General features: G+C 37.2%; 3 protein-coding genes across 20 annotated transcripts; 1 reads left to right on the forward strand and 2 right to left on the reverse strand.

The window, feature by feature from the left end:
* Positions 1-383: 383 nt before the first annotated feature.
* On the reverse strand, positions 384-14193 carry LOC18422051 (phosphate transporter PHO1 homolog 3). Of its 17 annotated transcripts, none has more exons than XM_020664785.2 (14): positions 13936-14193; positions 9927-10248; positions 8440-8776; positions 8162-8210; positions 7496-7567; positions 7154-7283; positions 6112-6232; positions 5215-5473; positions 4915-5019; positions 4788-4832; positions 3328-3480; positions 2304-2582; positions 2043-2179; positions 384-964 (listed from the first exon to the last, which is right to left on the reverse strand). In XM_020664785.2, exons 1-14 carry the CDS (start codon positions 14179-14181, stop codon positions 856-858), a joined length of 2364 nt encoding a protein of 787 aa, XP_020520444.2. In that variant the 5' UTR covers positions 14182-14193; the 3' UTR covers positions 384-855. The 17 variants fall into 17 exon arrangements, with proteins under 17 accessions (XP_020520444.2, XP_020520461.2, XP_088722327.1 ...); XM_020664802.2 differs by having other exon boundaries at positions 384-977; XM_088866201.1 differs by having other exon boundaries at positions 13864-14193.
* Positions 14194-16766: 2573 nt separating this feature from the next.
* Positions 16767-19835, forward strand: LSMT-L (Rubisco methyltransferase family protein). Of its 2 annotated transcripts, none has more exons than XM_088866213.1 (6): positions 16767-17354; positions 17872-17905; positions 18053-18261; positions 18377-18499; positions 18815-19219; positions 19299-19835. In XM_088866213.1, the coding sequence occupies exons 3-6, from the start codon at positions 18160-18162 to the stop codon at positions 19509-19511; spliced, it is 843 nt and encodes a 280-aa protein (XP_088722339.1). In that variant the 5' UTR covers positions 16767-17354; positions 17872-17905; positions 18053-18159; the 3' UTR covers positions 19512-19835. The 2 variants fall into 2 exon arrangements, with proteins under 2 accessions (XP_088722339.1, XP_006827327.1); XM_006827264.4 differs by having other exon boundaries at positions 17877-17905.
* Positions 19703-26329, reverse strand: LOC18422053 (O-fucosyltransferase family protein). Its single transcript, XM_020665223.2, has 9 exons — positions 25683-26329; positions 25131-25567; positions 23761-23828; positions 23579-23667; positions 23237-23399; positions 22524-22813; positions 21588-21792; positions 20533-20690; positions 19703-20278 (listed from the first exon to the last, which is right to left on the reverse strand). Exons 2-9 carry the CDS (start codon positions 25552-25554, stop codon positions 20011-20013), a joined length of 1665 nt encoding a protein of 554 aa, XP_020520882.1. The 5' UTR covers positions 25555-25567; positions 25683-26329; the 3' UTR covers positions 19703-20010.
* Between the last annotated feature and the right edge of the window lie 782 nt (positions 26330-27111).

The following is a 27111-nucleotide window of genomic DNA, read 5'->3' on the forward strand; positions in this document are numbered from 1 at the left end:
TTTAGAAAGGGTTATGTCAAAGTGCTCACGTAATAAAGCATTTTACAACTGTACTTAACCCATTTTGAACACTTATATAGCATTGTGTTGTAATACAATATTTTTACTCATATACCATTGTTTTGTAAAACAATATTTTCACTTACATAACTTATATACCCTTGCTTTGTAATACAATATTATTTTTTTAGTAAAAAATATTTTTGGTCCTTAGGAGGGATGTGTGCGACATTATCTAGAAGGGGCGCATGTAATATTAAATACCATTAGTGTGCTCCATGCGAGTGATGTCACACCTTTCCTAATGACCAAAAAAAATTCCCTTACTAGAAAGATATTGTATTACAAAACGAAAGTACATAAAAGTACATAAGTATCTAAAATTTTGTTGCAAGGGAATAGCTACTTTATACGCCCACCATGTCTGTGTTTTTGTATTTTGGACAATATATTACATGGAAGCCATCATAAGAGGTGCACAACATTTCTGCCCAATGAGATGTCTGAGCATGAGCATACAAATCCCGATTTAATCAAATTGTTTATCAATAACACAATTAAATCCTTTCTGACTCACTAATTTGCATGGGACATGATTGTGATAGGGAAAGTATAGTCTAATCCAGTGGTCAATCAAAACCACAGTCATGACCACCATTGAAATGATCGATGCTGATGGAGGGAGTGGAGCCACCCGAACACACGGACATGGCCCCTATAGTGGCACTCTTTCCATATCTGTTCGTCATTCCAATAGATAGTGATGACCCAGTGGACCAGTCCTCTGGATTACAGTCTACTTTCTGTTACCTGCAACCAATTGACTAATATATCAAATACAGATGCAGATACTGCCTAACTGTCATCCTTGTCATCCACACCTTCATCGTCGTATTGGAAAGGAAGTGGCACAGACTTGAATGCACGATACTTGCCAACATTGTTCAAGTGCTCGTTCTCCAACCTGAGAAATTTAGCTGGCAAACTCTAAATTATGAACTGAAACATAACCATGTACAATGTAATGGGTAAATAAGTATTCCTTGGAAACTGTAAACTTTGGAATGAATGCACACTCAAACTTTCACAGTAAAGATTCATTTGGTTCTACCCATAGCCTAGTGGTGTGGAGCTCTATGCATAAACCCCTAGGCTGCATGTTCAATTCCCACATTAACCATCTAAAAACAACACATATAAGTGATACTACTCCAGCATGTGTAAGGAGGAAAACATACAAGGAGACCCCTGTTTCTTTTGTTTGGGATTCTGCTTTGGATGGATAGCCTGAAGTAAAATGATACATACTTGATGGGAATGACCATCTAGCACAAGAAGAGCAGATCAATTGTTATCAGATTTACATTGGAGTGTTCTTCATTATGTCTGGAAAAGGACGCGCTTCAGTTCTTCAGCAGATACAAGGAAGGTCTTCAGGTGTATTCTTCAAAAATTAAAAAATGGAAATAATATGCATAAGTAGGAACTTTATAGGATTTATCGGCATAAAATGTATGTTGTATAACTTTTTTAATGTAACATAGGTATTTTTCTGATAAGATATATATTTTAAGTGTACATCTTACAAATTTTTCAATATATTGAAGGTATTACTGCAAGTGTAGTCATATAATCAATTTAACCTGGGAGTGATTTACTTCGCTTTGGTTTGGGGGCTGAAGCGAGAGACTCCAGCGCTTCAGCCAAAGCATAGCAAATATGATAGCATTGGAGCAGATCCTACAATTCAATACAAACAAGATGGACTCCATTGAAGCAATGGCAGAAGAGCAACAACTGCCAATGGGATTAGAAACCTACACTTCAGACTTGCCTATGGAAGAATAAAATGATCCCTGAGGATATGAGAACCTGAATCTCTAGAAGAATATATTTCTCCTCAGAAAAAAGAGCCTCACTTCCCTCTCTGGCCACCCCTTGTGTATGTGTATGTGCGAGGGTGCAGACATTTATGCATGCATCATAACTTGATTTTCACTCTCAACTGATGACATGCAAAATGGCAAGTCATAACAAACAACCTGAAGAAATTCCAGAGGCCTCGCCGAAGGATCTCCAAATAAGCAACAATTGCTACCAATGCTTTTCCATGGATGCGTGGTATCTTAAAATCCAATACTGACTGTAACCAAGCAAACCTGAGAATAATATTCAAAGCCTGCAATTTTAAAAATCAACACCTTCAATAACGTATTAAATATGATACTAACGCGCCTTGAGTCACTAAAAGAACACAGAATTTGAAGAGTGAAAGCGGATAAAAGAACTGTATTCCTCCCCACCATGGCTCCAAAGTATATGCTCTTATGAGGGATGAGGAGCCTGTCTCGTAACCAACGGTTACGCGAATGGCGCTGGAGGAGTCCCCAATCTATGACGATGTCCCAATATGTACTGATAATAGTAGCAATGGCAGATGATAATTGAGCCATAACCATCCAGCTCATTTGCTTCTGTAAAGTGAATGCAGTTCTTGTCACAACAGCAATAATTGTGGAGAAGTACTTGAGTGCATTATACCCTTGCATAGAATCTTTCTCTTCATACAACCTTCGTAGGCACTGCAAGACCACCAATACTAACATGACTCAACCAACATGGAGAAGCGCGAAAAGATGATAAAAATACAACACCGCTGCAAGCCACAGAAACAACAGTTCCCAGACTTTCATTAAGGTCAATAAATATGCATCAGTATAGTCAGATGCAACATATCAAAACAGCTCCCGAAACATCCTGCATAAATTGTGCAGGTGCTCCAAAAACATGGAATTTTAACACGTCCAAAGGCACCATAAATTCTCTCTAATGGTAGAAATAATGAGCAATCGATGGATAGCCACCACCGGTAGTTAAAATTGTGTTTATCATGACTTAGGAATAAACATTTCACTGATAATCACAGGTATCCACCAACAGCTAGATATACTGGACATGAAACTGTGATGGCAGACCCCTGATCTACCACTGATATATTGGCACCTACTCTTCATTATATCTACCATTTGAGAAAATTTATGGTGCCTGGACTTGAAACTGTGATCGAATACCCCTGATCTACCGCTAATATCTTGGCACCTCCTGTTTACATTTCATTCTACAAGATGGTACTGTCCAACTAATTGCCCACTCCTTAAGCTTCTGTTTTTCAACCACAAGTGTTTTGACAAACTTGAAGCATTTGTAAATGATAAAAGAACGAGATAAATAGCCTGTTTGTAATTTTAGTTGCAAATATAACAATAAAGAATGGATTTTTTTTTATTGTTTTATTCACATATAATTCTGGAGGCTGAAAAGAATTACCTGAACAAAACGGCCCCAATATGGAATCACTCCTAAAATGAAGAAAAAGGAAGTATAAACTTCACTTGAGCTGCAGCTATTTTTTCTGTGTCTAAAATCACCCGAGCCATCATAATAACAGATGTAATATTCAAGTGTCCGAATGGCCTGCACCTAAAACATCTTGCAAACAAATCACTGCGGCTCAGAGTGATTGTCCATGACAATTATTTACTATATGACCAAGATCAGTCTCAATATAATTTTATGCTACGAGAAACATTTTTCTCTTTTATGAAAAACATGTTATGAATTAGGGTATGGCCCTTGCTAGAACACAATAGAGGAACATGAATCTATAAGGCCTAGGCTTTATGAAAACAAAGTAAAGCCTCACCCCAAATCCTCGTCCTAAAAGCGCTTTAGGCATCGAAAATCCTAATGATTTCCCTAAAATCAATTTCTAATACCGACAATAAAATTTGAAGCTCAAAAAATAGTACAAATCTTGCGAATCCATGAACACTTATTTTTAGGGCAAAATGGATAGTCTAGATAATCTGTTACGATATACACTATCTTTAGGGTTTGAAATCTTAATTTTTTCACAATCATAATGGTCAAGGCCTAGATGATCGATTTGAAGGTTTTTCGATGCTAGAAGGTTTTTCGATGCTAGAACTGTAATTTTTTATACGATTTCAGATAAGACTTTAGTTATTTTGATAGGGCTGCAACCCTATTAAAAACATTTTCATATATATATATATATATATATATGGAAAAAGTTTATATAAGGTTGCGACCTTGAAATGTGGAATTAAAGATGCACCTAAAAAATCCATCAGAAAAGGTTGTTTTAATGTTGAAAAACCCTGTAATTGATCATCTTAACATTGAGATGTATGAATATGAAAAAAGAAGAAGAAGATTTTGAGTCCCAGAAATAGTGCATCTTGTAATACATTATCTAAGACTGTGCATTTTGACGATTTTCATATGTTTATCGATCTACTTGAACTTAACTATTTTTGGAGTTTAAAATGTTATAGTTAGATATGAAAATAGATTTTCAGATAATCTTAAGAATATTTTACACCAAAATTACATGTTATGATAAAATTTGGAGGTGCGCCTTAATTGGATTGTTTAAGGTTGCAACCTTATAGAAACCGCACCCTATATATATAAGACAAAGAAAAAGATAGAAACGCAAAGAGTGGGAGCTGTTGTTCCTATTAGAACGCAGAATCAAAGTATTAAGACAAGTATTCACATTTGAGCAGGACAAGCATGTGGTCTGGTACAATTGGGTGTGTAAGTATTTGAAGAACAACGTTGATACTACAGCGTTTTTAAGCCATGTTTGGGTGAAGTAATTATTTTGCATTCATGGATGAGACTTGTCTATACTGAGTAACTGATGGAAAGGCAAGATAATGAAGAACATTTTAAAACAGTCATAGTGAACCATGGTAAACCTGGCTTGTTAGCTGATCCATCAAGAAAAAATCAACAAGAGAAACCTGTAAAAAGATGGTCAAAAAATAATTATTAATACTTCCTTACTAAGACCATGTTTTGTTTTCATGAGATTTTATCATGTACCTTGTACAAGGGAGCTGAGATACAGCGCCATACAGATCGCAGGAGGAAGAAACGACTTGAACGGAAAACAATGTTGAGAGGACAACTTAACAGGAGAAGGATAAACTGCAAAAGAAAAGGACACAAGCTGAGACAGTCCTTTCTATTGAAATTTTTTTGCCATGATATGATGCCATCTTTTGAAGAAGAATGTGGAACTCATGATTTTCAGGCAGTCATGAACTTAAGCATGATACCTGAATTTCTTCTATTTGCTGATATGTGTAATAAGAAAAATTATGTAAACGAGAAGAAACTTACTATAAATAGTCCTAGAGGGATTAGTTCCGTTAGAGCTTGATAGTCTTTTGTTTCTGGGTTCATCTTCATGTACAAGTTTGATACGACACTTGCTAGTGAAAGTACTGTGAGACCGTTGCTTAGAAGCAAGACTTCCCTATAACCCAACTCACTTCCTTGCTTGAAGCCAAAAATGAAAGGATAATTGACACGAAAACACCTCCAGAAGTATAAGTTTGCCGCATACATTAGCATGTGTAGGATAATGAAGCCAAACATGCTGCCAATGAAGCTTTACTCAAAACAAAAAACAATAGGAATAAAATACAGAAAGGACTTATCACTTTGACAAACACAGGAAACTATAACATCATAATGCAATGAAGACCATGCCATCCCAAATTAGACCATTTTGTTAGAAACATCATTGGCAATTAAAAAATAAAGTTAGTAGATAAGTCTGGCTGCTAAAGATAACTTCCTTCAGAAACTAGAAACTGCGGTACACTCATGGCAGTGGTGGTTATTTTGTTAGACAAAGCACTAAGGACCATGATATGTACAATCATGTATAATCAGCACATCCCCTCAGACCAACACTATTTTAAACACAAAGTTTGTCATGAAGGAAATGGCACATGGTTTGTCATCCCCTAAAAGAAGTGTACATCAAGTTATACTCGAAATTACATACAAATAGAGATGTATACCACAGAGAACTTGCATTTGTGTGTGGTCATTTGTGTGATGTCTTTAATAGATTTGTCCTATTCCAAGGAGAAAACATCTGAAATGAAAATTACACTTGGAATAGGACAAATCTATTAAAGACATCACACTCTTTTGATAATCAATATACTATGACTTTTCAAAAGATCTTAAAATGATATATTTTTTTGAATCTCATGAAGGCATTACCTATAAAGAGGAAAGATATTTTCCATATACTGAGCACCACCATGGTTGTTAAGAATCTTCCTTGCATGGATTAGTATGCTAAGAGCCATCAAGAGGGCTAGTACGCAACCAGTGAAGAATCCTGTAAAAATTAAGTCCAAGTTATAAGGGCCTTCATATCCTCGTTAAACATAACCATAAGAAAAGTTTGGAACTTCCATTCGCATGAATGGTCAGAAGATGAGAGGAGGACAGCATAAACAAAGCTATACTTATAGAGTTCCAAAAGACATTTTAAAATAGTTTAAAGAAGCCAGGAGATGACCATCTCATCCAAACACTCATGAAGCGTCAGTTAAAATGTCTAAAGAAACCAGGAGATGACCATCTCATCCAAACACTCATGAAGCTTCACATACTTCAAGTGAACCCAGCTTCAAGAAACTCTACAAATATTCAATGGAAACAAACCTATTGATGGAGCCAAAATTTCAGCAAGAAGGGCATGCAAGATGCAGGTTGCGTAATAGTGTCAAACCCATGGCTACAATTGCACATGTAGCTACAGCCCATCACAAGTGAGAAATCTTGTAAGATATAACCAACACGTAATAGCATCACTTATACAATTGATTTTGCATCTCCATGCCAAACTCCTATGCATTTCATATGTTCAGGTAAATAATAATGATAAGAACAACATGAATCATATCCATCATTATTATCTGATTAGGAATGATGTTGCGCACTGTGAATAATACTTTAAAAATGCATATTACACCACAATCTCCTAATTCTAAGTTATGTATAAGCATCCCAAGGCTTCATAAAGGAGCAATATGGAATCAATAGTCATGGCAGTTTATCAAACTCCTCCGTAACAAATGACTAAGGATTCCATCATGCACATGTGGGGCATGACTATGGGTTGTTAAACGGTAAAGGGGGCCTGCAAGCAATGGTTTTCCCAGATAAATGTTGCACCAATGTCACACATTCTAACTGAAGGTGGCAATGTAGAAACTTCAAAATATAATTCGAGCACAAGTTAGAGGCATCTCACCTAAGGAAAAGGTTATTTTATAATTTTCTTTCTTGGCTTGTAGTCTTAAGGCCCTCATCCCTTTTGCACGATTTGAATTTGCAAAGTGCTTGATGAAGGTAGCCTCGACCCTTTCCAAAAGTCTGATAACCTGGAAGAAGTGGAGGTGAATTAGTCCACAGACCATGGTCAAGTTTAAGTACAAAGATAATTTGTGGGAGAACCACTAATGAAAGAAAATTACGATAAAAAAAAACAAAATAGAAACATAAGATACAAGTTCACTAGAAAATTTCAGTGACATCTCCAAGAGTAAATGTAAATTTGCATTATCTTTGTATCTCTCAAAATCTGAAAACAAACCTCCTCAAAACTGCCAAGGTAAGACCTATCCACCATCACCAAGTAAGACCGTGACACATGCCTTTCTGCTATCTGTAGTGAAACAAAATCATATAGTTTAGTTGCAGTGTTTTAAGATTCCATACAATTTGCATTACCAAAGCATGAATTCCCTGTCCAAAAAGATCAGTCAGAGTTTCCAAGAACAATAGGACATATTAATTACTTAATAAAATTCATTTCATAGAGAAGCTAACTTAGCCGACCCCAAGTAGTTGGGATGAGGCTGTGATGGTGATGAGAGAAGCTAACTCTTTCATTCAGCCAAAGGTTAGAACAAGAAATCATTGCGGAAAATCATCCATCAAATGTATTATTCTTTATTTCTACAGATTTGCTGCTTAGCAATGCATAGCGTATCTTTTTTTTCTGATTTTTTTCTAATTTTGGGTTTTTTTTTTTTTTTGGGGGGGGGGGGGGGGGGGGGGGGTGTGGTGGGTGGGGTTTCTACAGATACTTGTGTCTGTAAGGCTCTGGGTAAGTGACTATCATTTTCCTTTGTTTAGATATTAACTCCTTTTCTAAATGAGTCATGCATAGAGTTAATAAAACTTATGTCTTATGTTGATTAGATAGATCTTAGGATCCAAAATCAGAAATCAGAAAAGTTTTAGGGATTTGATTGACCTTGTCATACTTCTTCATGATCTTGGAGAATGCCAAAAGATTCAAGGCACTGTTGCAGCCATTGCCAGAGATTAGAACATTAAATTAAAGTATCGAAATTTAATAAAATTCTAATAGTAATGCAAAAGCAAACACATACTCTTATGAATTTATTCACAAGCCAACAAAAATGGAAGAAAGGTATAAAAAAAAGAGAATAGATCTGCTCAATTATTTTATAAACAAAAGATAAAAAATGCAGATATACTAAAACCTTTAGGAAGAGGGTAAATATTTACCGGTAATTTTTCAAAATGAGGAGTTTCAAATGAAATTCTATAAATGCCCTTCGTAGTAATTTTTCCGTTTTCTTCAGGCCTTGCCGGGTTAAATGTAGGTCTTTGTTTTTGGGGTCCATCAGAAAGGCCTTTATCGTGGAGTGTGGAGTTTCAGGGGTGATATTGATCTCCACTTTCTTAAAATTTTCAATGGGTACCTTTTCAATGACTAGTCCATTCCACTTTTCTGACAGAGCTCTTCTGTTATATTTCTTTGGTCGAACCAAGATTGAATCAGGGTTCTGAGTTATCTCACCACTCTTAGCATCTTCAATTGTTACATCCATGTGGTAATTCCCTATACAGCAGGAAGAAGACTCTCATTTGATAGAAAGAGATATAATAATACGCTGTTCTAAAATCAAAACACATTAGACAATCCTTCAAATGTCTAATAGACATGATGGTAAGATAGAAATGAAAAAGAACCAATGGTGCCCATTGTTGAAGAATAGTAAACAAACCAATGGAGCCCATTGTAGAAGAACAGTAAAGATTCTGATCATTTCTAAACCATGCATAAGCATCACCTTTTCAGTACAAGGGTTGTGGACAATCCAATTTAACTGAACATAGACAAGGATCTTCTGGTTAATTCATCCTACGTCAGGATTATCATGACAAAATCAATTTAAGATCCAACGAATTGGAATAAATAATTATCAACTCAATCTACAGAACTAGACCCACGTCAATCTCAAAAGGAAAAAACTTTATCAACAGTAGAGGATTGTAGGTGGATGTTGAAGAGTGTCTGCGTGTGTGTAATGCTAACTAGACTGTTCAACAAAAAAAGTGGCAAGCGATTATGCGATTGATCTCTACAGCATGCAATTTGAAAAAAAACAGAAGTACCAGTATGGTTAGGACTTCAGAGCTCAAAGTAAAATCGGTTAAGAATACAATTCAGAAACATTACCATATAATAATGAGCATTCAATGAAACAGAACAAAGTACTAATCATGTCAAGCTATGCATATTATCTTTCTTAAATACCAAGAAATTGGAAATAAAAAGGAAGATACCCAAAGAAATAACCAAAGTTGCCAGGAAAATGGTTACTGGAGTTTCTTTACGAGAAATAACGTGGAGTCTTGGACTAATGAAGTCTCTAACGATTTTCATAACCTATCCAATTATAAACTAGCAATGACAAGCAGAAGATAACGCATGTTATCATGGTTTAAATACCAATGAATGGACATAAGTTGAACATTACGAGAGGAGAAAACCAAGTTCAACAGCAAAATGGTTACTAGATTTTTGAGCAAGAGATGACTTGGACTAGTAACATATAATCAATTTCATAACCTATCCAGTAATTTTTAAAAAGAACAAGCAATTGGTAGTAGTAACAAAATTTCTAGTCAGTAGAATATTGATAGACAAGGATCTTCGTTTTTTAATGTTGATGGAAACAGTGGAAGATGAAACTTGCAAGAATCACCTGAGTTGCTAACATCACCCAATGCATCCTTGGATGATGCAAACTTGGTAGAAAAATAATCTGAGTTGTTTGGCCTTTTATCTGATCCATAAGAAGGCTTCTCAACAATAATTCTCATGGAAATCAGGGTTTCCATCTGCTTATCCAGTGAAGCTGCTTCACTCATCATCTCTTCTACCTTTGTCTTGTAAAATAGATTAACCTTGTTGAACTCTAGATCCAGCCTCTTGAAAAAAACCTTCTCATATTCTGCCCCTTCATCAGATGACATGAGAAGTTCCGTTTCGTACTCCTCCATTCCATCTTGTTGCACATGATTCACCTAATAAAGTTATAACATACAAGACGAAGCCAATTAGTGATATGCAGCATGGTGTCATCTCCTATGAAAGTTTCCAATGCAACAAAAGATGTTCAAGTGAGGACAATCCTTCATACTCCTACAACTATTAGGAACTAGAGATGCCAGTGCAAGGTATACCCAAGAGAAATATAAGAAAGGTTTCCAACTCCACAAAAGGTTGAGCAACATCCCCTACCTATCATAAGAACAAATTCATTCTAGAATGAGAAAAGATGAAGCCCCCAAGATTCTCTTTTTCATATAAGCAAAATGATTTTCCACGAATAATGACAAAAATCAAATGTTCATGATGGAGAAAAGCTACAAAGTCCTACTATTTTTTGATGATGCAAGAGCAAAGGTACTGGGCATGAAGAAAAAAGTTGTAGATTGAAGTTCATTCAGGGTGATGTTGGTACATCAAAAGGTGTTGATGAAGGAAGGAATGGAGAAAGCAACGAGTATATCCTTGTATATTCTCATAATGAAGCTAAAGAAGTAAACCATAGCACAAAAAATAAAGGAGCTCTCATGCTAATCTCGACCCTGAAAGAACCAAACTATGATGCTTTAGCAAATAGGGATTCAAAGATAAATTGGATTATTGATATCAGTTACTCTCATTTCTTAAGGTGGCTAAGTCAAAACTTTTCAAGCTTTCAAGAAAATGGTGGGAATTACACAATCATAACAACCTGAATACCACAAAAACAGTGGAAAAGAAAGTGCCAAAGTGAAAGGCCATTCCATGATAAAGAAGACCAGAAAACACATGCCTGCTACAAATTCAAACTATTGCTTAGTTTCTCCCCTTTTAGATTTCAATAAATATACTCCATTCACACCAAATGATGTTACTGTTTTAGAAAGCATTAGAAGCTATTGTAATTTGAGGAGGGAAAAGGATTGAATACCCATCTACTTTACTAAAAAATGACAAATGTGGATAAGACACTAATAAGCATGTGTTCTCACACTAGATCTCCTTTTTTTTGGAATGTTAAACTTGATTTAATCAACCAAAATGTCTACATATGTGTAATACAAAGTCTAATTTTCTCAAAAAATAAAAACAATTAATAAAAATTGATTTACAGGTTTCCAAATTCTAATAATCTCAAATAAAGGAAATGCCTCTACACAAGGATCTCCTGATCTATAATATTCCAGCATAATGTTGTATGTCAAGGAATTCAATATCGCTTGAGAATCGGTCGAATACAAGTAATAAACCACACTTCTGCATTCAAATGTATCAAGAACATGTAAGGCTATAAGTCATAGGACTGTCTACAAAGAGACAATTTATCTTTTGTACATGAAGGTCATAATCATTCTTGTCCCTTAAATTTCAAAATAGGTGGTTGTAAGAGTGTCGACATAAAGTTCCAAAAAAATAATTCTCAGACTTCCTGATTCACCTAATGTTGGGTTTATGTAGCCTTATGAGTGCTTGTAAAATGAAATAATATAGTGGAACATGAACTAAGTGGGAGTGTGGTCCCTCGTGGGTCATACTAAGCAAATGGTGTTTGTTGATACCGAACTGTGCTTGATGATCTAGTCCAGTCGGTTAGGAAAAACCCATGTTACCTGGGCATAGAGAAAAAATCGAGAATGGTTTTAATAGGTCATCCCTTAATGAAGTTGGAGCATATGCCCAAATGAGTGAGCTGAGGAACTGTGTGACCCTTGTTTATGATGGTGGCCTACAGAGACGGGGGCCAAAGCCTCATCCATATGCCATCACACGGCATGCATATTGATAGATCGTTCGAGAAAGCAAGTAAGCCACCTTTCATAGTAAAGCGTATGCATATGCGAGTGATACCCCTATGCGCCATAGAGCTGTGGTCGCATCAGGTCTAGGTGACCTTGACTCGTTTCTAGAGGAGGACATGTAATCCACAGACTAGGATTGCGACCCCTTGGCTCATCGGTCAGACTTTGGTGACCCGCTAATGAGCTCCTACTTGGACTGTGGGTCATGAGAAACACTGGATCGGTCAGATAAAGCAAGTGTGGTCTGTAGTCCACAGTTGAAGGGGGATTGCCCCATGATTATTGATTCCTATGCCATATGGATCATTTTCCCATCATATTAATTTAATTATGTTTGTTTTATGATATAAATTATTTTACAATTATTATTTGAATTTTTATGAACAGATGGATATTTTATTTATGAAATTTAAATTTATAAAATTAAAAATATTGATTTTACAATAGTTTAAATATTCAAATAAAATTCTAAAATCTTTTTATTAATTTTAAATATATAAAAATATCATGGGGCTCATTGTGCACATAGGCCCACCATATTTTTAGAAGGTGGGGGTTATAAGTGCCTTCCTTGGGTGGCACGCCCCACCCTTTATTTTCTTTCCTATTTTTTAATGATATGACATGTGGCCATATAGTTGGAAGATATTGACTTGATATGTCTTTGAAAGATTTTGCAGAAGTATTGAGTAGACTTGTGCTATTTTATGGTATGTACATTATTTTGATTTAAGTTAATTTAATTTATATAATTTCTATTGATAGAAAAATGATTTAGGAAAGGGAGATAATGGTTCGTGCACCTTTCATAATGTTGATGGCCCATCTATGGAATTGATGGCTCAAATCTCTGAACCCACAAGTTACCCAATATCAATAGTTCATATCCAATCTCACAAGAAGAGACAGGCCAAAGAAAACCTTAAGAAACCCTAATCTTGTTCAAAACTTATAAAAATGGATTGTTTCTACCCAAAAAATCTCTACACCTTATCTCTTGTACCTAATTCCCATCTTTTTATCTTATATCCCACAAAGGGGCACACCTAACTTAAAATTTCTCTCTCTTAAGAAAAATTTCTCTCTCTCATGAAAGCTTTGGGCACATCGCACTCTCTCATCTTTGAGATCTCGGCTAAAGGTTTAACTTATGGGGTTCTTCTCTCTCCCATCTCTCAACTATAGATTTGTAGCTACAGGTTTTAGGGTGTAGCAAAAAAGAGAATTCATCTCTCTTAAACTAGCTTGCTAAGGGATATCACTTAGGGTTTGTGTTTATAATCAAAGGGATTCATGTTCTATTGGTGTGGCTTGGCCTAAACTTGCATTTTTGGTTGAGATTGAAAGTTGATTATTGATCCCGCGCTATCGGATGGTGATGACTCGGTGTGGAGTGTAATAAGCCTGCTTGAAGTAATCTCGGGCCCCCTTCATTTTTATTACTTACAATCTTATCTTTATATTCTCAAGCATAGTGCATAGTTATTTCAATGACATTAAATTTTAAGATCTTGGTTTTATTGTTCTGTTGATTTTATTTTAAAAAATGTGTTATTGTAATAAGACCACTTGTAAGTGATTTTTTGCTAAAACAAAAAGGGTAAAAAAAAATATTATATGATTCCCTATTAAAAGACCTTTCTTCCCAAGCCATCCAATTTGAAATCTAATAAGTGTGAATGATTGTGACCTCCATGTGTAAAATATAGATGATCTCTTTCTAAACAATCCCATAAGGAGGTTATAAAGTTAGTTCTACAAAACTTGTGATTATCATCCAAGCTTTATCCAAATTATTTGGGGTCGACTTACCTTATATTCTATCAAGGGCCATACCCCAGTAAGATAGTTTTCTTGTGATGATGCGGATGTGTTGCCACTTACCAGAATGACACGGTCGTTGTCTTGGTGAAGCGAGCTATCTTGATGGCGGTGGTGGGTGTAGCGGTTGCTTAGGCCACTGAAACTGCGATACAAGCTCACTGTCCTCCTGAAACGAGGTGGAGGCGGCTTAACGCTCTCTCTGAAATGCAACAGATCTTTCAAAATGGACTTGAGCAAGTTGTAGTTGACGTGAGCATCTCTCCATTCCTCCACCATCTGAGTTCTCATCTCCTTCCCAAACTTCATCTTTTGGTCAATATCCTTGCTATCTTGCTTGCATGTATTTATGAACAATACAGAGAGAGATGGGGAAGGGTCCCACCACATTCCTCTCTGTTCCATCCTCCATCGCTATTCTCCCACCCACTTTCTTGTTTTCTTGTGCATTGCATTGAATTGAATTGAATTTGAATTGAAATTGAAATTGAATTTGAATTTGATTATCCCGTAAGACGCTACGGCTATTTCTCTTAGCCATTGGATGTGGAGTTAAAAGGGCGTGCAATGCGACTGTTGTCCAAGTTTAACAAAGGGGATTCACTTTTAGTGCAAGCGGTCGCTGTTGTCCTTTTTTAGTATTAGATCATAAATTAGATGGTTGAGAGGGAGTGTACGCCAAATTGATTTTGAGAGGTACACGCCAAAACCGTAAACACGCATGTCCATATTACACATGCGATTCCATTCAAATTTGTGATTGATTTTTAGGGTCAATTTATTTATACCTTGTTCAAACTTTTGCCTTACTGCAAAAGAACAATTTAATGTGCGATTGTTTTTCTTTCTCAACCCAAAAGTCCATCCAATGAACTTCCTAGCGGGGGAAAAAAATTATATAAGGTCACAACCTTAAAATGTAGAAATAAGGTGCATCTCAAAAATCTATCGAAAAAAGTTGTTTTGATATTGAAAAACTCTTTAATTGATCATCCTGACATCATGATGTCAAAGTATGTGAAAAAAGAAAGATTTCGAGTATAAACAATAGTATGTCTTGCAACACATTATCTAGACCGTCCATTGTCAAGATTTTTATATATTTATAAATCTTAAACCATTTTTGGAATTTAAAATTACATAATTAACTATGAAAATCAACTATCAAGCCAACCTAGGAATTTTTTACTCCAAAATTACGTCTTATGATTACATTTGGACGCGCACCTTACTTTGATTGTTTAAGGTTGCGATCTTATACAAACCACACCCTTTTAGCTTACCCGTTACACTTGCGTTTTAGATCCAAAAGTTCATAAATGACCTATGTTTTTTGGCTGTCTAGTTGTATACATTGTATCTAACAATTTGTTTTATGACTACTAAACAATCAAGAGGCGCGACTACTCAAAATGCCTAAAATTAACAATCAAAAGGCCAATTTCTCTTTTTATATAGAGGAGTTGAGTCACTCATTTTATACATAAAATTGTTTTATTATACAATTCTCTCTCTAAAAGAAAAACAACAACGGTGCTCTAAGATTGTATTGTTCGTGAGCATTTGAACACGCAAGATGAAGTTTGATTGTGTGTTTCCAGTATCCCTGTGACAATTTTGCCTGATGAACCTTTGTGCACACTCGTTATTAACGGTTGGGGGCAAAACTTATATTGGGATATTGCATTTGAAGTGCATGAAAACATGGAGACCACTTGTTCTTCAAACTTGTACATCATCAAATATCATCATCATTATCATTTTAGTTTTTTTTCAATCAATTGGGGTGGACTACATGAATTTTGATCTTTCATTATACTCTATTAAAGGTCATATCATCAGTGATGTCATAAGTCTTCATCTTTTTGGATTACTTCCAACCACGTCTTTTTGGGCCTACTCCTACCCTTTCAGGCCTTCCAGTTGAACTAACTCACACCTCTTAACACATGTTGTACTTGGTCGGCACCACACATAGCCAACCCACTTAAGTTTATTTTCTCCTATTTTATCGCTTATTAGTGCCACACTTAACATTTCGAATTCTATCTCTTCTTATCTTGCCACTCCTCCATTTCAACATCCTCACTCATTATCTAGGTATATTGTTTTTGTCCGCCCAATATTCCGCCCCAATAGAGCCGACTCTGGTTGGCTCGGCCTTGAAAGCTAGTGGCCTAGGGCATAGAATTTGGTCCGAGGGTTGAGTCTAGGCCAAGCCATGGGTAAAGGGGGGGGGGGGGGGAGGCGGACCGGCCCGGTCTGGTTGGCTTGGCCTTGAAAGCTAGGGGCCTAGGGCATAGAATTTGGTCCGAGGGTTGAGTTTAGGCCAAGCCATGATAGGCTTTACCCAACTCGATATTTATTTATTGGGTACAGTTTGTATACGGATGCATCCGTAACTGTAGAGGTAAGGTGCACCTTCAAATACTATAATGGGTATATAATTTTGATGTAAAATGTTATTAAAATTATCTCAAAATTTAGTTTTATATCTCATTATAAAATTTTAAATTTCAAAACTAGTTAAAATCAAATAGATCTGAAAATCTTGAAAATAAACAGTATAGATAATATGTTGTAAAATCAAGTAGATCTTAAAATCTAAAAGGTTTTTTAACATTAAAACTACTTTTTCCGATGAGGGGTATCCGTAGTTCTGGTAGCATCCTTATATAAACTTTTTCCTTATTTCTTTTACTTTTTTTTCATTGTTTGTCTTTAGTTTTAAACAGGTGGGCCCAGATAGGGTCGGGCTAAGTACCCAGGCCAAGAGAGACCTCTATTCCCAGCCTATTGTCATCATCAGGACCACGAGGCTATCACCACATTGGACGGCGATTGGTTTATCCAGGACCTTTCTGAACCACAGGTCGCACATCCACTTGTGTTGTGGCTCTGGCTCTGGCTCTGGCTCTGGCTATGGCTCCGGCTCCGGCTCCTCATCAGTCGCAGCGAATGTGTCTTCTCCTTTGTTTCTGAAGTACCATGGCCGCTACCATCTCCTTCCTCTCCTCCCCTGCAAACGTAACTGCCATAAACACAAAGGCTTGGACTCGGCGCCTCAAACCCTCTACTCTTCTTTTCTCCAAAACAACAAGAAGGAGAAGAAGCTTCATCACATCCTTAAACAAGGAGGAGGAGAATAAGAAGGTGGAGAGGTTGTGGAAATGGGGATGCGAGAAAGGGGGGGCCGTAGCACCAGCAGTGAGGGCAGAGATGGTGGAGACCCCGCATTTTGGGTTGGGATTGGTGGCGAAAAGGAGCTTGTCACAGAACCAAGTGGTTTTGGAAGTCCCAAAGAAGCTCTGGATCAACTCCGACACTGTTGCAGCCTCTGAAATAGGGAGGGTATGTGGGGGTCTCAAACCATGGATTTCCGTTGCCCTCTTTATCATCACGGAAGAGAAGAAGAAGAATGGCTCCCCCTGGTGCCCTTATCTTGACATCTTGCCTCAGAAATTGGACTCTCCACTCTACTGGTAAGCTACCTCGTTCTGCACTCTCTCTGTCTATGATGATATCCGTTAGACAGGCAAACAAAACGTAAGTTTATTGGAACCATGGTATTTGTAATTGTTTCTTCTTTTTTTTTCTGTTTTTTTAACATTATTATTATTATTATTAAAAGCACCGAGTAAACTTGCTCGATTTGGGCCTCCCAATAAAAGTAACCAATGTTGGTAGATGAACAGTTCAAAAGAGCAGCAGAGAAAACAGTACAAATAAATAAATAAATAAATAATAATAATAAAACAGAAATAGAAAAGCTGGGGCCATCATTTTTTGGCTTTCTAGGTATAAAAATTTATTATACATCTCTCTCAAAAAAAAAAATTATCATGCATCTGTATCAAAACATTTATTTGACGTTTTTATTTTTCACTTTTTTTCTAATTTTGTGCCATCATGCTTTCTAGACTACTTCAGTTGTTTTACTGACCAATAAAAGAAGAAACTTATCCGAGCTGCTATTAAATGTTATGTGTATGGTTCCAGTGCAGGTCAGAGGAGGAACTTACTGAGATACAAGGTTCATACTACCACGCCTATTAAAAATTCTATTTTTTATTTTCTTTTGCAAGAATATATTAGCGCCTGCAGCCATAATGATTAATTTATCTGAAAATGTTTTTAAGCATACTTCTCAAAGCTCAGAGCTAATAACGACTGCCTGCAGGAACACAACTGCTGAGCACCACCTTGGGCGTCAAAGAGTACGTGCAAAGTGAATTCAGCAAAGTGGAGGAAGAAATCATACTCCCTAACAAGCATCTCTTCCCATCCATGACAGTAGATGACTTTCTCTGGGCCTTTGGTATACTAAGATCAAGGGCATTTTCACAGCTTCGTGGCAAAGATCTTGTACTAGTACCTCTTGCTGATCTGGTAAGAATCCCCATCACTACAAAGTTGTTGAAAAGCAAATGCACTCCACCCCATTTTACATGTTCTTCTCTCTGTGGGACAAACACCAATGAATGCAACAATCTTCTGGAAGCAGATAAACCATAGCTGCAACGTAAATACCGAGGACGTTGCTTGGCAGATCAAAGGAAGTGGTCTCTTCTCTCGGGAGCTTGTATTTAGTCTACGGACACCTCTTCCTGTTAATGCTGGGGAGCAGGTTTGTACTCTCCATTAAATCTTGAAAGAACTTTGGAATGCGATAATAAATGTTGCAGCCAATCACCAAAACTGTAAACCAGTTCTGTTCCACAATACTTTGTGATATTGTTCCTGTTTCCAGTATGAACCACCACGTTGAAGCTTGCTGAAGCTTCTGCACTAACTAGCTAATAAAACAAAAATAAAAAAACAGAGAAGAAATCCTGCTCATTTCTCAGTACAAGCATTCCTTGTCAACAAACTCCAAATGTTGCAACTTACAAGCCCTTGTCTGGGTCTAGTTCATGTCGCCTGATTAATTCTGACTGAACAGGTTTTCATCCAATATGATTTGAAGAAAAGCAATGCTGAGTTGGCCCTTGATTATGGCTTCATAGAGCCCAACTTGGGCAGAGATGCCTACTCGTTAACACTGGAGATTCCTGAATCAGACCCCTTTTTTGGGGACAAGCTGGACATTGCAGAGTCTAATGGATTTGGGGAAACTGCATATTTCAATTTGTTGTTAGATTGCGGCCTTCCAGAGGGCATGCTGCCGTATTTGCGGCTAGCGGCACTTGGGGGAACAGATGCTTTCCTCCTCGAATCCATCTTCAGGAATACGGTTTGGGGTCATCTGGAGTTGCCGGTTAGCCAACCAAACGAAGAGTTTATATGCAAAGCTGTTGCAGATGCCTGCAGATCTGCCCTTTCTCTCTATCGAACCACAATTGAGGAGGTATGTTATTTCTTGGTATATTAGGTGCCTTTCTCTGCGCAAAATAAGGGGTCTGAGAACTGGAAATGGAACCTTGCAGGATGAGGAACTGCTGAAGAAGGGGAAGTTGGAACTGAGATTGGAAATAGCAGTGGGGGTGAGGCTGGGGGAGAAGAAGGTGCTGAACCAGATACTGAAGACATTCGAAGACAGAGGAAAGGAGGTTGAAGGGCTTGAATATTACCAGGAGAGGAGGCTCAAGGATCTTGGTCTCGTCGGAGAACAGGGTGAGATAATTTTCTGGGAGTCCTGACTTTGGACAAGAAGGATCAAACCAACGATCTTCTGGGAGTCCTGACTTTGGACAAGAAGGATCAAACCAACATCCAGAGTCCAGGATTATAGTATCAAATGTCAGATACGATAAATCATCCGGCATAGGCTGATAACCCATAACAATAGAATTGAACAAGAGAGAGGCTATAGAGTGACCCAATGGGTGTATTTCCTTCTCAAATTGATTTTCTTTTATTATTTGTTTCATCCTTTTGAACATTGTAACCATGCCAAACATGCATGGGTTCCTCTTGACAGAAAGGGCAACTAAAGAAACATGTGCCATGTTGATAAATCAAAACAATGAGCAAACTGGTAAACAAAAGGTGAAGAGATACATAGAGGCGAATCTCAAACCCTCCTTTCCCCATAACTTACAGTGCAAAACCCAGTTAATGATGATACAAAGAACTGTGTCAGTGCTGCAATCAGGCCTTGTGCTTTTGGATCGGAGAGTTCCGTTGGGATCCTCTCCCCTACAAACTAATTGCTGTTTCATCTAGAAGAACATCACATTTTGTAGACTGGCAGAGACATTCCTGAGGATTGGCATAGAAATAGTCTTCTTCCTTGGGCTTCTCTGGGGTTACTTTGCGGTGAGTTGGCTGCCCCATCCGATTCTTATGGGCTTCTCGAACCGCACCTGCAAACGCATCCCAGGATAGAGTTTTATTCTGGTAGAGATCAAGTAGCTCTACAAGTTTCTTTCTGTCCAGCAATATTGTCTTTCCAAACCCCAGATACCTGCTATAATCAGAGAGCGTTACCATCAAAGCAACAAATACTAATTGTCTGAAATCGAAGTAAATGAGGGAATTCTTTTTCCTATCGATACAATTTAAGGAAATTTTTGAAGCACATGATGACATTAAAATTAATATGAAATGAAATAGTTATCTTGCTAGATGACCTGCTACCATTATGAAGGATATAATAATATCATTTGTTAAAACATGCCTAAGATGATGTGCATTGTTAAAATTAATGTGGGGTCATACCTGCGGTGCCCTTCAACTACTTTGGCCATATTCCCATCATAAGTGGGGATGAAAACTTTGCTGGCAATTGAGACCAGATAATCCAGGGCTGCCATTTGAGAGGAATGGTTCTGAAATTGCTTCAAATCTTCTGGATCAAGCAGCATCTCCTTCTTCATCTAAATCAGATTGCAGTAAAGAAACACCAATTATGAAAAATGGTACATTAAGGACTCAACCTTTGTGGCAAAATGAGTGCAGAAACATAATCAGCTCTTTAAATATTAAATTTTTCTCTCAACAGTGGAGAAAAGAAAAAGAGATTGTTAGATTTATCTCCATACTTCTAGTAATGTAATATTGATAAAAAGGAGCAATGCTTTAGTTTGAACCACATAGGACTGCAAAAATTGTGATAAAGCAAAGCGTTCTTGGCAGCAATGGGTCATATATGAATAAATATATTTTTCCATGATTTGCATAGCCACCATAACAAATCTTTTAGAAGCACCAAAAAAAGGAGAGAGAGAGAGAGAGAGAGAGAGAGAGATGACTTGTCACCATGTAATTGCTTGTTATGCATGCACCCGGCATACACTTCGGCAAATTCTCATCTAAAATCCCCCAATATGTAACTTGTACCTAACCTACGATTAAGGGATATTTTACCTTTTCTTTTTTGGTTTGTACCAGTAAATTTTATTAAAATAAATAGACGTATATACTGTTGTATTTAAACTCCAGCAATCTTCTATTGTTTCTTAAATAAAACAATCTTCTATTTTTCCATATTTTAAAACATGTCCTAATCATATGAACTGCCATTTTCGATGAAATGAGATAGGTCCTCTACGTAGCTACTGGAAACCGTGACGAACATGCCCTAATGAAGAGTTAAACAAATAAACATGGATTGAACTATTTGTTCCTGAGATTTTGAAGTGCAGATTCACTGCCATCAATGATTGCTAAGGATGCATGACATTCATATGTGAATTTTCATTTGCGAATAGACAATTTAACATTAGTCATCAGCTCATCAAGAAAAACGAAAACAGGGCAGAAGAAAAGCTTACAGTTCTTGGATATGCACTTCGTAATGCAGCAAGCCTACGCTCACTCCCATATATCTCACCAGAAGCAATGTATATCTGAGTGTCCTTCTCAAAGCCCAAGGCTTGCAGCACCAATGTTGTCTCCTCTGGTGTAAGGGGGCACAAACCCTCCGATCTTTTCCTTTCAGACACTATTTCTTTTTCTCTCCACCATGGATATGCATACCTAAATGAGGACATCAAAAATATGTAAACAGAAATCATTCAAACTAATTATAATAAGACAGAAAAACAACAGCTAATACCAACCAAAATCATTTCTTGTAACTGCGAAATCCTTTCCTAAGAAGGACAATTACAAAATATATTGTCCATCCTTCGATCTAGAGAAGCAATCAACGTACTCTGCCACAGATGCATTTGAAATATGATTCCATTTCCATCACATTGCACAATGATAATTCAAGTATTTTCAGAGACACTGAAAAGATCTCATTTTGAAATGCTTGGTACTCCAGAAAACAAGTGGAATCATGATTTCGGCTAACCAAAAAGATACTAATAACCCCTTACATTTCCAAGCATTTATAGAAACCTTTAACGATGAAAAATTGATAAGAATGATTGTACGCACAAGAAAGAACAAAGTATAAATGTTTTCTGGCAGTCAAACTCAAAGAGCTAAATGATCAATTGTGCAGTCCTATACCGATGTTGAGGACAGACCAGAGTGTGACTGAATATATGGGATAGTTCAATGGCAGACATATAGTATCCAGTTATGGTCGAGGATACCCCTCAAATCATGTGCGGAACTAGAAGAACACATCAAACATTCAGGCATTTCATTTGGGCATTTAAAAAGTCATTGTTTCGTATTTGTGAAAGGGAGCCACTAATTTTGTGATATCATCAAATAGGGCAGGAAAAAAGGAATGGCACCATCTAGTAACAAACCTCATCCGCTTGAGCTCCTCGGCTTCTTCCTCTGAACAGCCATGGGTACACCCAGAGAATGCCAGCATGTCCATCTCATATCTTAGGTGCAATGCCAAAAAAGATCCCTTTTTCTCAAGGATTTTAACTAGTTTATCCCCTAAGGCCTCAATTCGATCAGTAAATCGCAGTGCCTTATAGTTAACCTTGCAGCGTAGCTTTTGAAGCTCAAGAGGGAGCCCATTGTTGGCCAGACGGGCATCCGTCTTGTTAAAATGAATTACTTTATATTTGCTAAAAAGAGGTACGATCTGCAATGCAAAAGCAGAAAGAGAATCTTTATGGAAGGAAAAGAAAACCAAGTGCAGGAGCCATGCTAATATGATACGATGTGTTCATCACCCAATTAGCTAAACTTTAGAAGTATAACAAGAGATGCACAATTACAATTAAAAGAAAAAAGAAAAGAAGAAAGATGCACATATGATGGTATCGATATGATTCTTGTTCAGGATACAGGTTACAGTGTACCTATTAGCCAGTCAATTTCTCAATGGACCAGTTAATAATTTCTTTTGTTTTATTATAAGCAGTATCTCATATTGCCTTGAGGCACTAATGATAACCAAGCTCCAAATTGTTTGGGAATATTGTTTTATCAATAAGAGGGCAGCCTTTCATATGCGAGTTTAAAAGACTAAGCCAAGGACATATTCCCATCTACCAAGTCTAACCTGTTGCAGGTAATATTTCTCGCTAGACCAGCTTACTGGAGGCATCTTCAATGAATAGCTTGCACTCTTCCTGCTAAACCTCTTTGGGAGCCTTTTTATGATCCGGACTTGATCTCTTAATGAATTAATGAAGTGATTCACATTGAAAATATCACCAAATGTACTGCACAGAATAAAATCGAAACACGAGCAATTTCAGAATCAAATAGGGTAGGCATAGAAGTGTGTCATGTACAAAATACCATCACCAACTGGACTCAAAAACATATTAAAATAGAAAGATGACATACTTCAGCTAGAGGAGTAAATAAAACTCAGAATGTTAGAGATTGATACACATACCTCGGATCAGCCCAAAAAGATGTCCTGTCAAGCTCTGGAATCACCAATGTCAGGTTCAAATAGCACGCAATAGTAACCATGTCACAGATCTGGAAGCCATAATGGAAACGGAAAAAGTAAGTTTTCCATTAACTTAACTCTGAAAGAAAGTGATAAATCAAAAAAAGGGGAGCTCTACTGACTGCAGCACGCATTTGATTCAGGCCCCCATTGCAAGATATTCTGAGGTAACCATTGCTTTTATAATTTCCTGCATATGATTCATTCAATCAGATCTTGTATTACACATCTAGACATGTCCAGAAAGTTTTAACTAAAACAGATACATTTATGCTGTAACATCATTAGTACGAAACTTGCACTGGGGTAAATGGGAGCAGTAACAAAAACTGGTTTTCACTCAAGACAAACTGCAACTGAGAATCTACTGCCAACATTTACGCAGCATAGCACCAAAAGGTCCATGCATCTCTTAAAAGACACTTCTGCAGTCCTTAACTAGATCAGATGCCCCTAAAGCTATGGAATCACCAGATCCTCACAAGATACTGTAGAGGACTATGAAAATCAATCAACATAAAGGCTACAAGGGAACTAAACCGGTTCCAGTTTTGCTAATGGGTGAACCAAACATCCACATGTGCTGAAAGACATGTTTCAGACAGTTGTGACCAAAAAAAAAAAAAAAAAAGAACAAACAAAAAAAAAAAAAAAAAAAGTTGGCTATATTGTCACAATAGCGGATAACGGCCAAACCATCTTCCTCTTTCTATAGAACTAGCTCATATTTAATGTTCAAAAACAAGGCTCGGACTTGGGACTTGGCACGATCCCGAGTCCGAGTCGTCTCCACAGACTCAGTTGAGTTTATCAGAGACTCAGCCAAGTCTGTACTAGTAATAGTACTAAAACATAGGAACCAGCTAAGTTAGGCCGGTTCCTGCTCGGACTCAGCACCTTGCCAAGTCCGAGTTGCTCATTTGTCAAAATGAAACACACCCTTTGTACAACGACATTATGTGAAATAATTAAAGCAATGCATATGCTTAAGGACAATGATCCATTTCTCACAAATACATTGTGTATTTTCAAGCATGATGTTTCCCAAAATCAACAGCCACTTCGATAATTTCACTCAATGAATGTAAATCACCAATACCCAATCTCATTTATCGAAAATTTTCAACCAAATTTTAAAGGAATAGATATATCATTTCAGATGAAAGCAATACCAAAACAGAGAAAGCCTCAACTCTCATTCATCATCATCATCACCGTCACCGTCACCGTCATCCAAGACTTATCATAACTATTTGAGGTCAGCTAAAGGCTCAACTTTCATTCATTTCTCAATAACAATTGTTCAATCGGTGAGTTTCTTGTCTAGCATAATTCATTAAAATTGCATACTCGGGCATATTCCAATGCCCATTATAGGAAGATTGAAAAGAAAGCCTTGCTCTATAGGGACAGAAGCTAAAAAATAAAGAAAATGGTCATCAAAATTCCAAGGATACCAGGGGAAAAAAATGAGGTTAAAGAAAAAACTTACTCGAGGGAAGAAGTGGGGGAGGTGCTGGGGTAGAAACCTCTGAGAGTGTAGAGAAATGAGAGAACTTTGAAAGGCGGGAGGAGAGGCCGAGGAAGTTGTTGAAGAGAAAGCAAGATGGCCAAGACGATGATGCCCTCTTGCTGCTGCTGCTGTTGTCCCTCAAATTGTTGCTGCTAGGGTGCCAGAGTTCTCCCACCGCCACCAATTGAATGAAGCACGTCCACAGAAGGATTGTGGAACAGACGCGTATGAACCAAACCTGCACCCGATTATTAGTCCTCGGAAACATCTGCACCGATGGCAACGATGATTTCGAATTGAGGCCCCCAACAACAACTGATGAGGAAGAAGATCTGCCATCCATTGCTCCTCCTTGATCCTTGTGACACCCTCCATCATCTCTAAGAATAATATCCCCCCTCATACTGCCGCCACATCTTCAAAACAAAATAAAGCAACAGTTTTTACTTTAAGAAAAAGAACTAAAAATGAAATACCTGAAAGAGAGCGAGAGAGAGGATGGGGATTGGGTTGGAACCCGCCCATGCATACCTGAAAGTTTAGGGATCTTCAAAGAATATGGATGGAATGCGCTCTCGAATCATATCTGCCGCTATAGCCGCGCTTCTTTTTTTTTTTTTTTATGAGGACAAACAAATGATGATGACAGAGAGAGAAGGGATTGGGAGAGTCTCAGTGCCCAAAACAGATTGATATTATTTTGATTGGTTATTTAAATAAAACCAGAGAGAGAGAGAGTGTGTGTTTTGATATCGCAGTTGCGTCCGGTCCTTTGCAATGGATCACAGATAAGAGAGAGAGTGGAGGCAAAGAAGCAAGCGGTGCGCTGGAAATGCAATGGCAGGAAGCGCAACCGATTTTTGCTCTTTCATTTCCTCCGCGAAGGGCCGCGGGCGGGGCGGGGAGGGGAGCGGCGCGCCTTCTCTTGTATGTAAATGTCCGTTTTAGTGAAATTGAAAGATTCATTCACTCAATCGTGGATTGCAGGCCTTCTCGAATAATTACTAATGCCTACAAACTAATAAACTCAACTACCCTACCTCAAAAGGGATCCATCAACATTACATTTGGATCAAACGCTTCCACTCCTCGCGATAATATGCCATGCCATCAAACCTCCAATTTGGGGACATTGCCCTTTCCTTTATAGCATTACAAATACAACTCACAATGCCTTTGGAAATATTATAGAAATTTTGACATATATTTATAAAAGTATCCGGTAAATAGTATATCATTGTATACTTTTTTTTATTTTTTTTTGGGTCCAACTAACATCTGTTTTGAAAAAAGTTTACTCAATATCGCAATCATAAAATGTAGAATTACATATGCACCTCAAAAATCCATCGAAAAATGTTGTTTTAATGTTGAAAATCCCTCCAATTGATCATCTCAACATAAAGGTACGAATATGAAAAAGAAAAAAAAAAAAGATTTCGAGTCCTAAAAATAGTGCATCTTGCAACATATTATCTAGACCGTCCATTTTCAAGATTTTCGTAGGTTTATAGATCTATTTGATTTTGACTATTTTTGAAGTTTATAATTAGATATGAAAATAGATTTCAAATAATATTAAGAATTTTTTAGATCTATGATAAAATTTAGAGGTGCGCCTTACTTGAATTGATTAAGGTCGCAACTTTTTCATAAAAACCACACCCTTTTAATATATATTAAATTTATTGAGTTTCATGCAATATTTATAAAATATATGGATGTTATTCCATACATAACCACTCTTTCCTTCCTTTCTGCTGGGATCCAATCCGATCCGTTTTGGATGGTCATTAATGACAATAATAAATTATATGATGTAGATATTGATGTTTATTGTTTTCGATTAACTAAAGGGCAATTCAGATTCTCTACAAGGAGGTACCCTTTCATTTTAAATTGTTAATGTTTTAATAATTAGACATCCATATTAAAAAGGAAAACGTTGACTCTCCATAGT

Source organism: Amborella trichopoda, chromosome 4 (assembly GCF_054954075.1).
Source record: "Amborella trichopoda isolate Santa Cruz 75 chromosome 4, AtrichopodaSantaCruz75HAP2 v2.0, whole genome shotgun sequence".
In the NCBI taxonomy this organism is placed as follows: domain Eukaryota; kingdom Viridiplantae; phylum Streptophyta; class Magnoliopsida; order Amborellales; family Amborellaceae; genus Amborella; species Amborella trichopoda.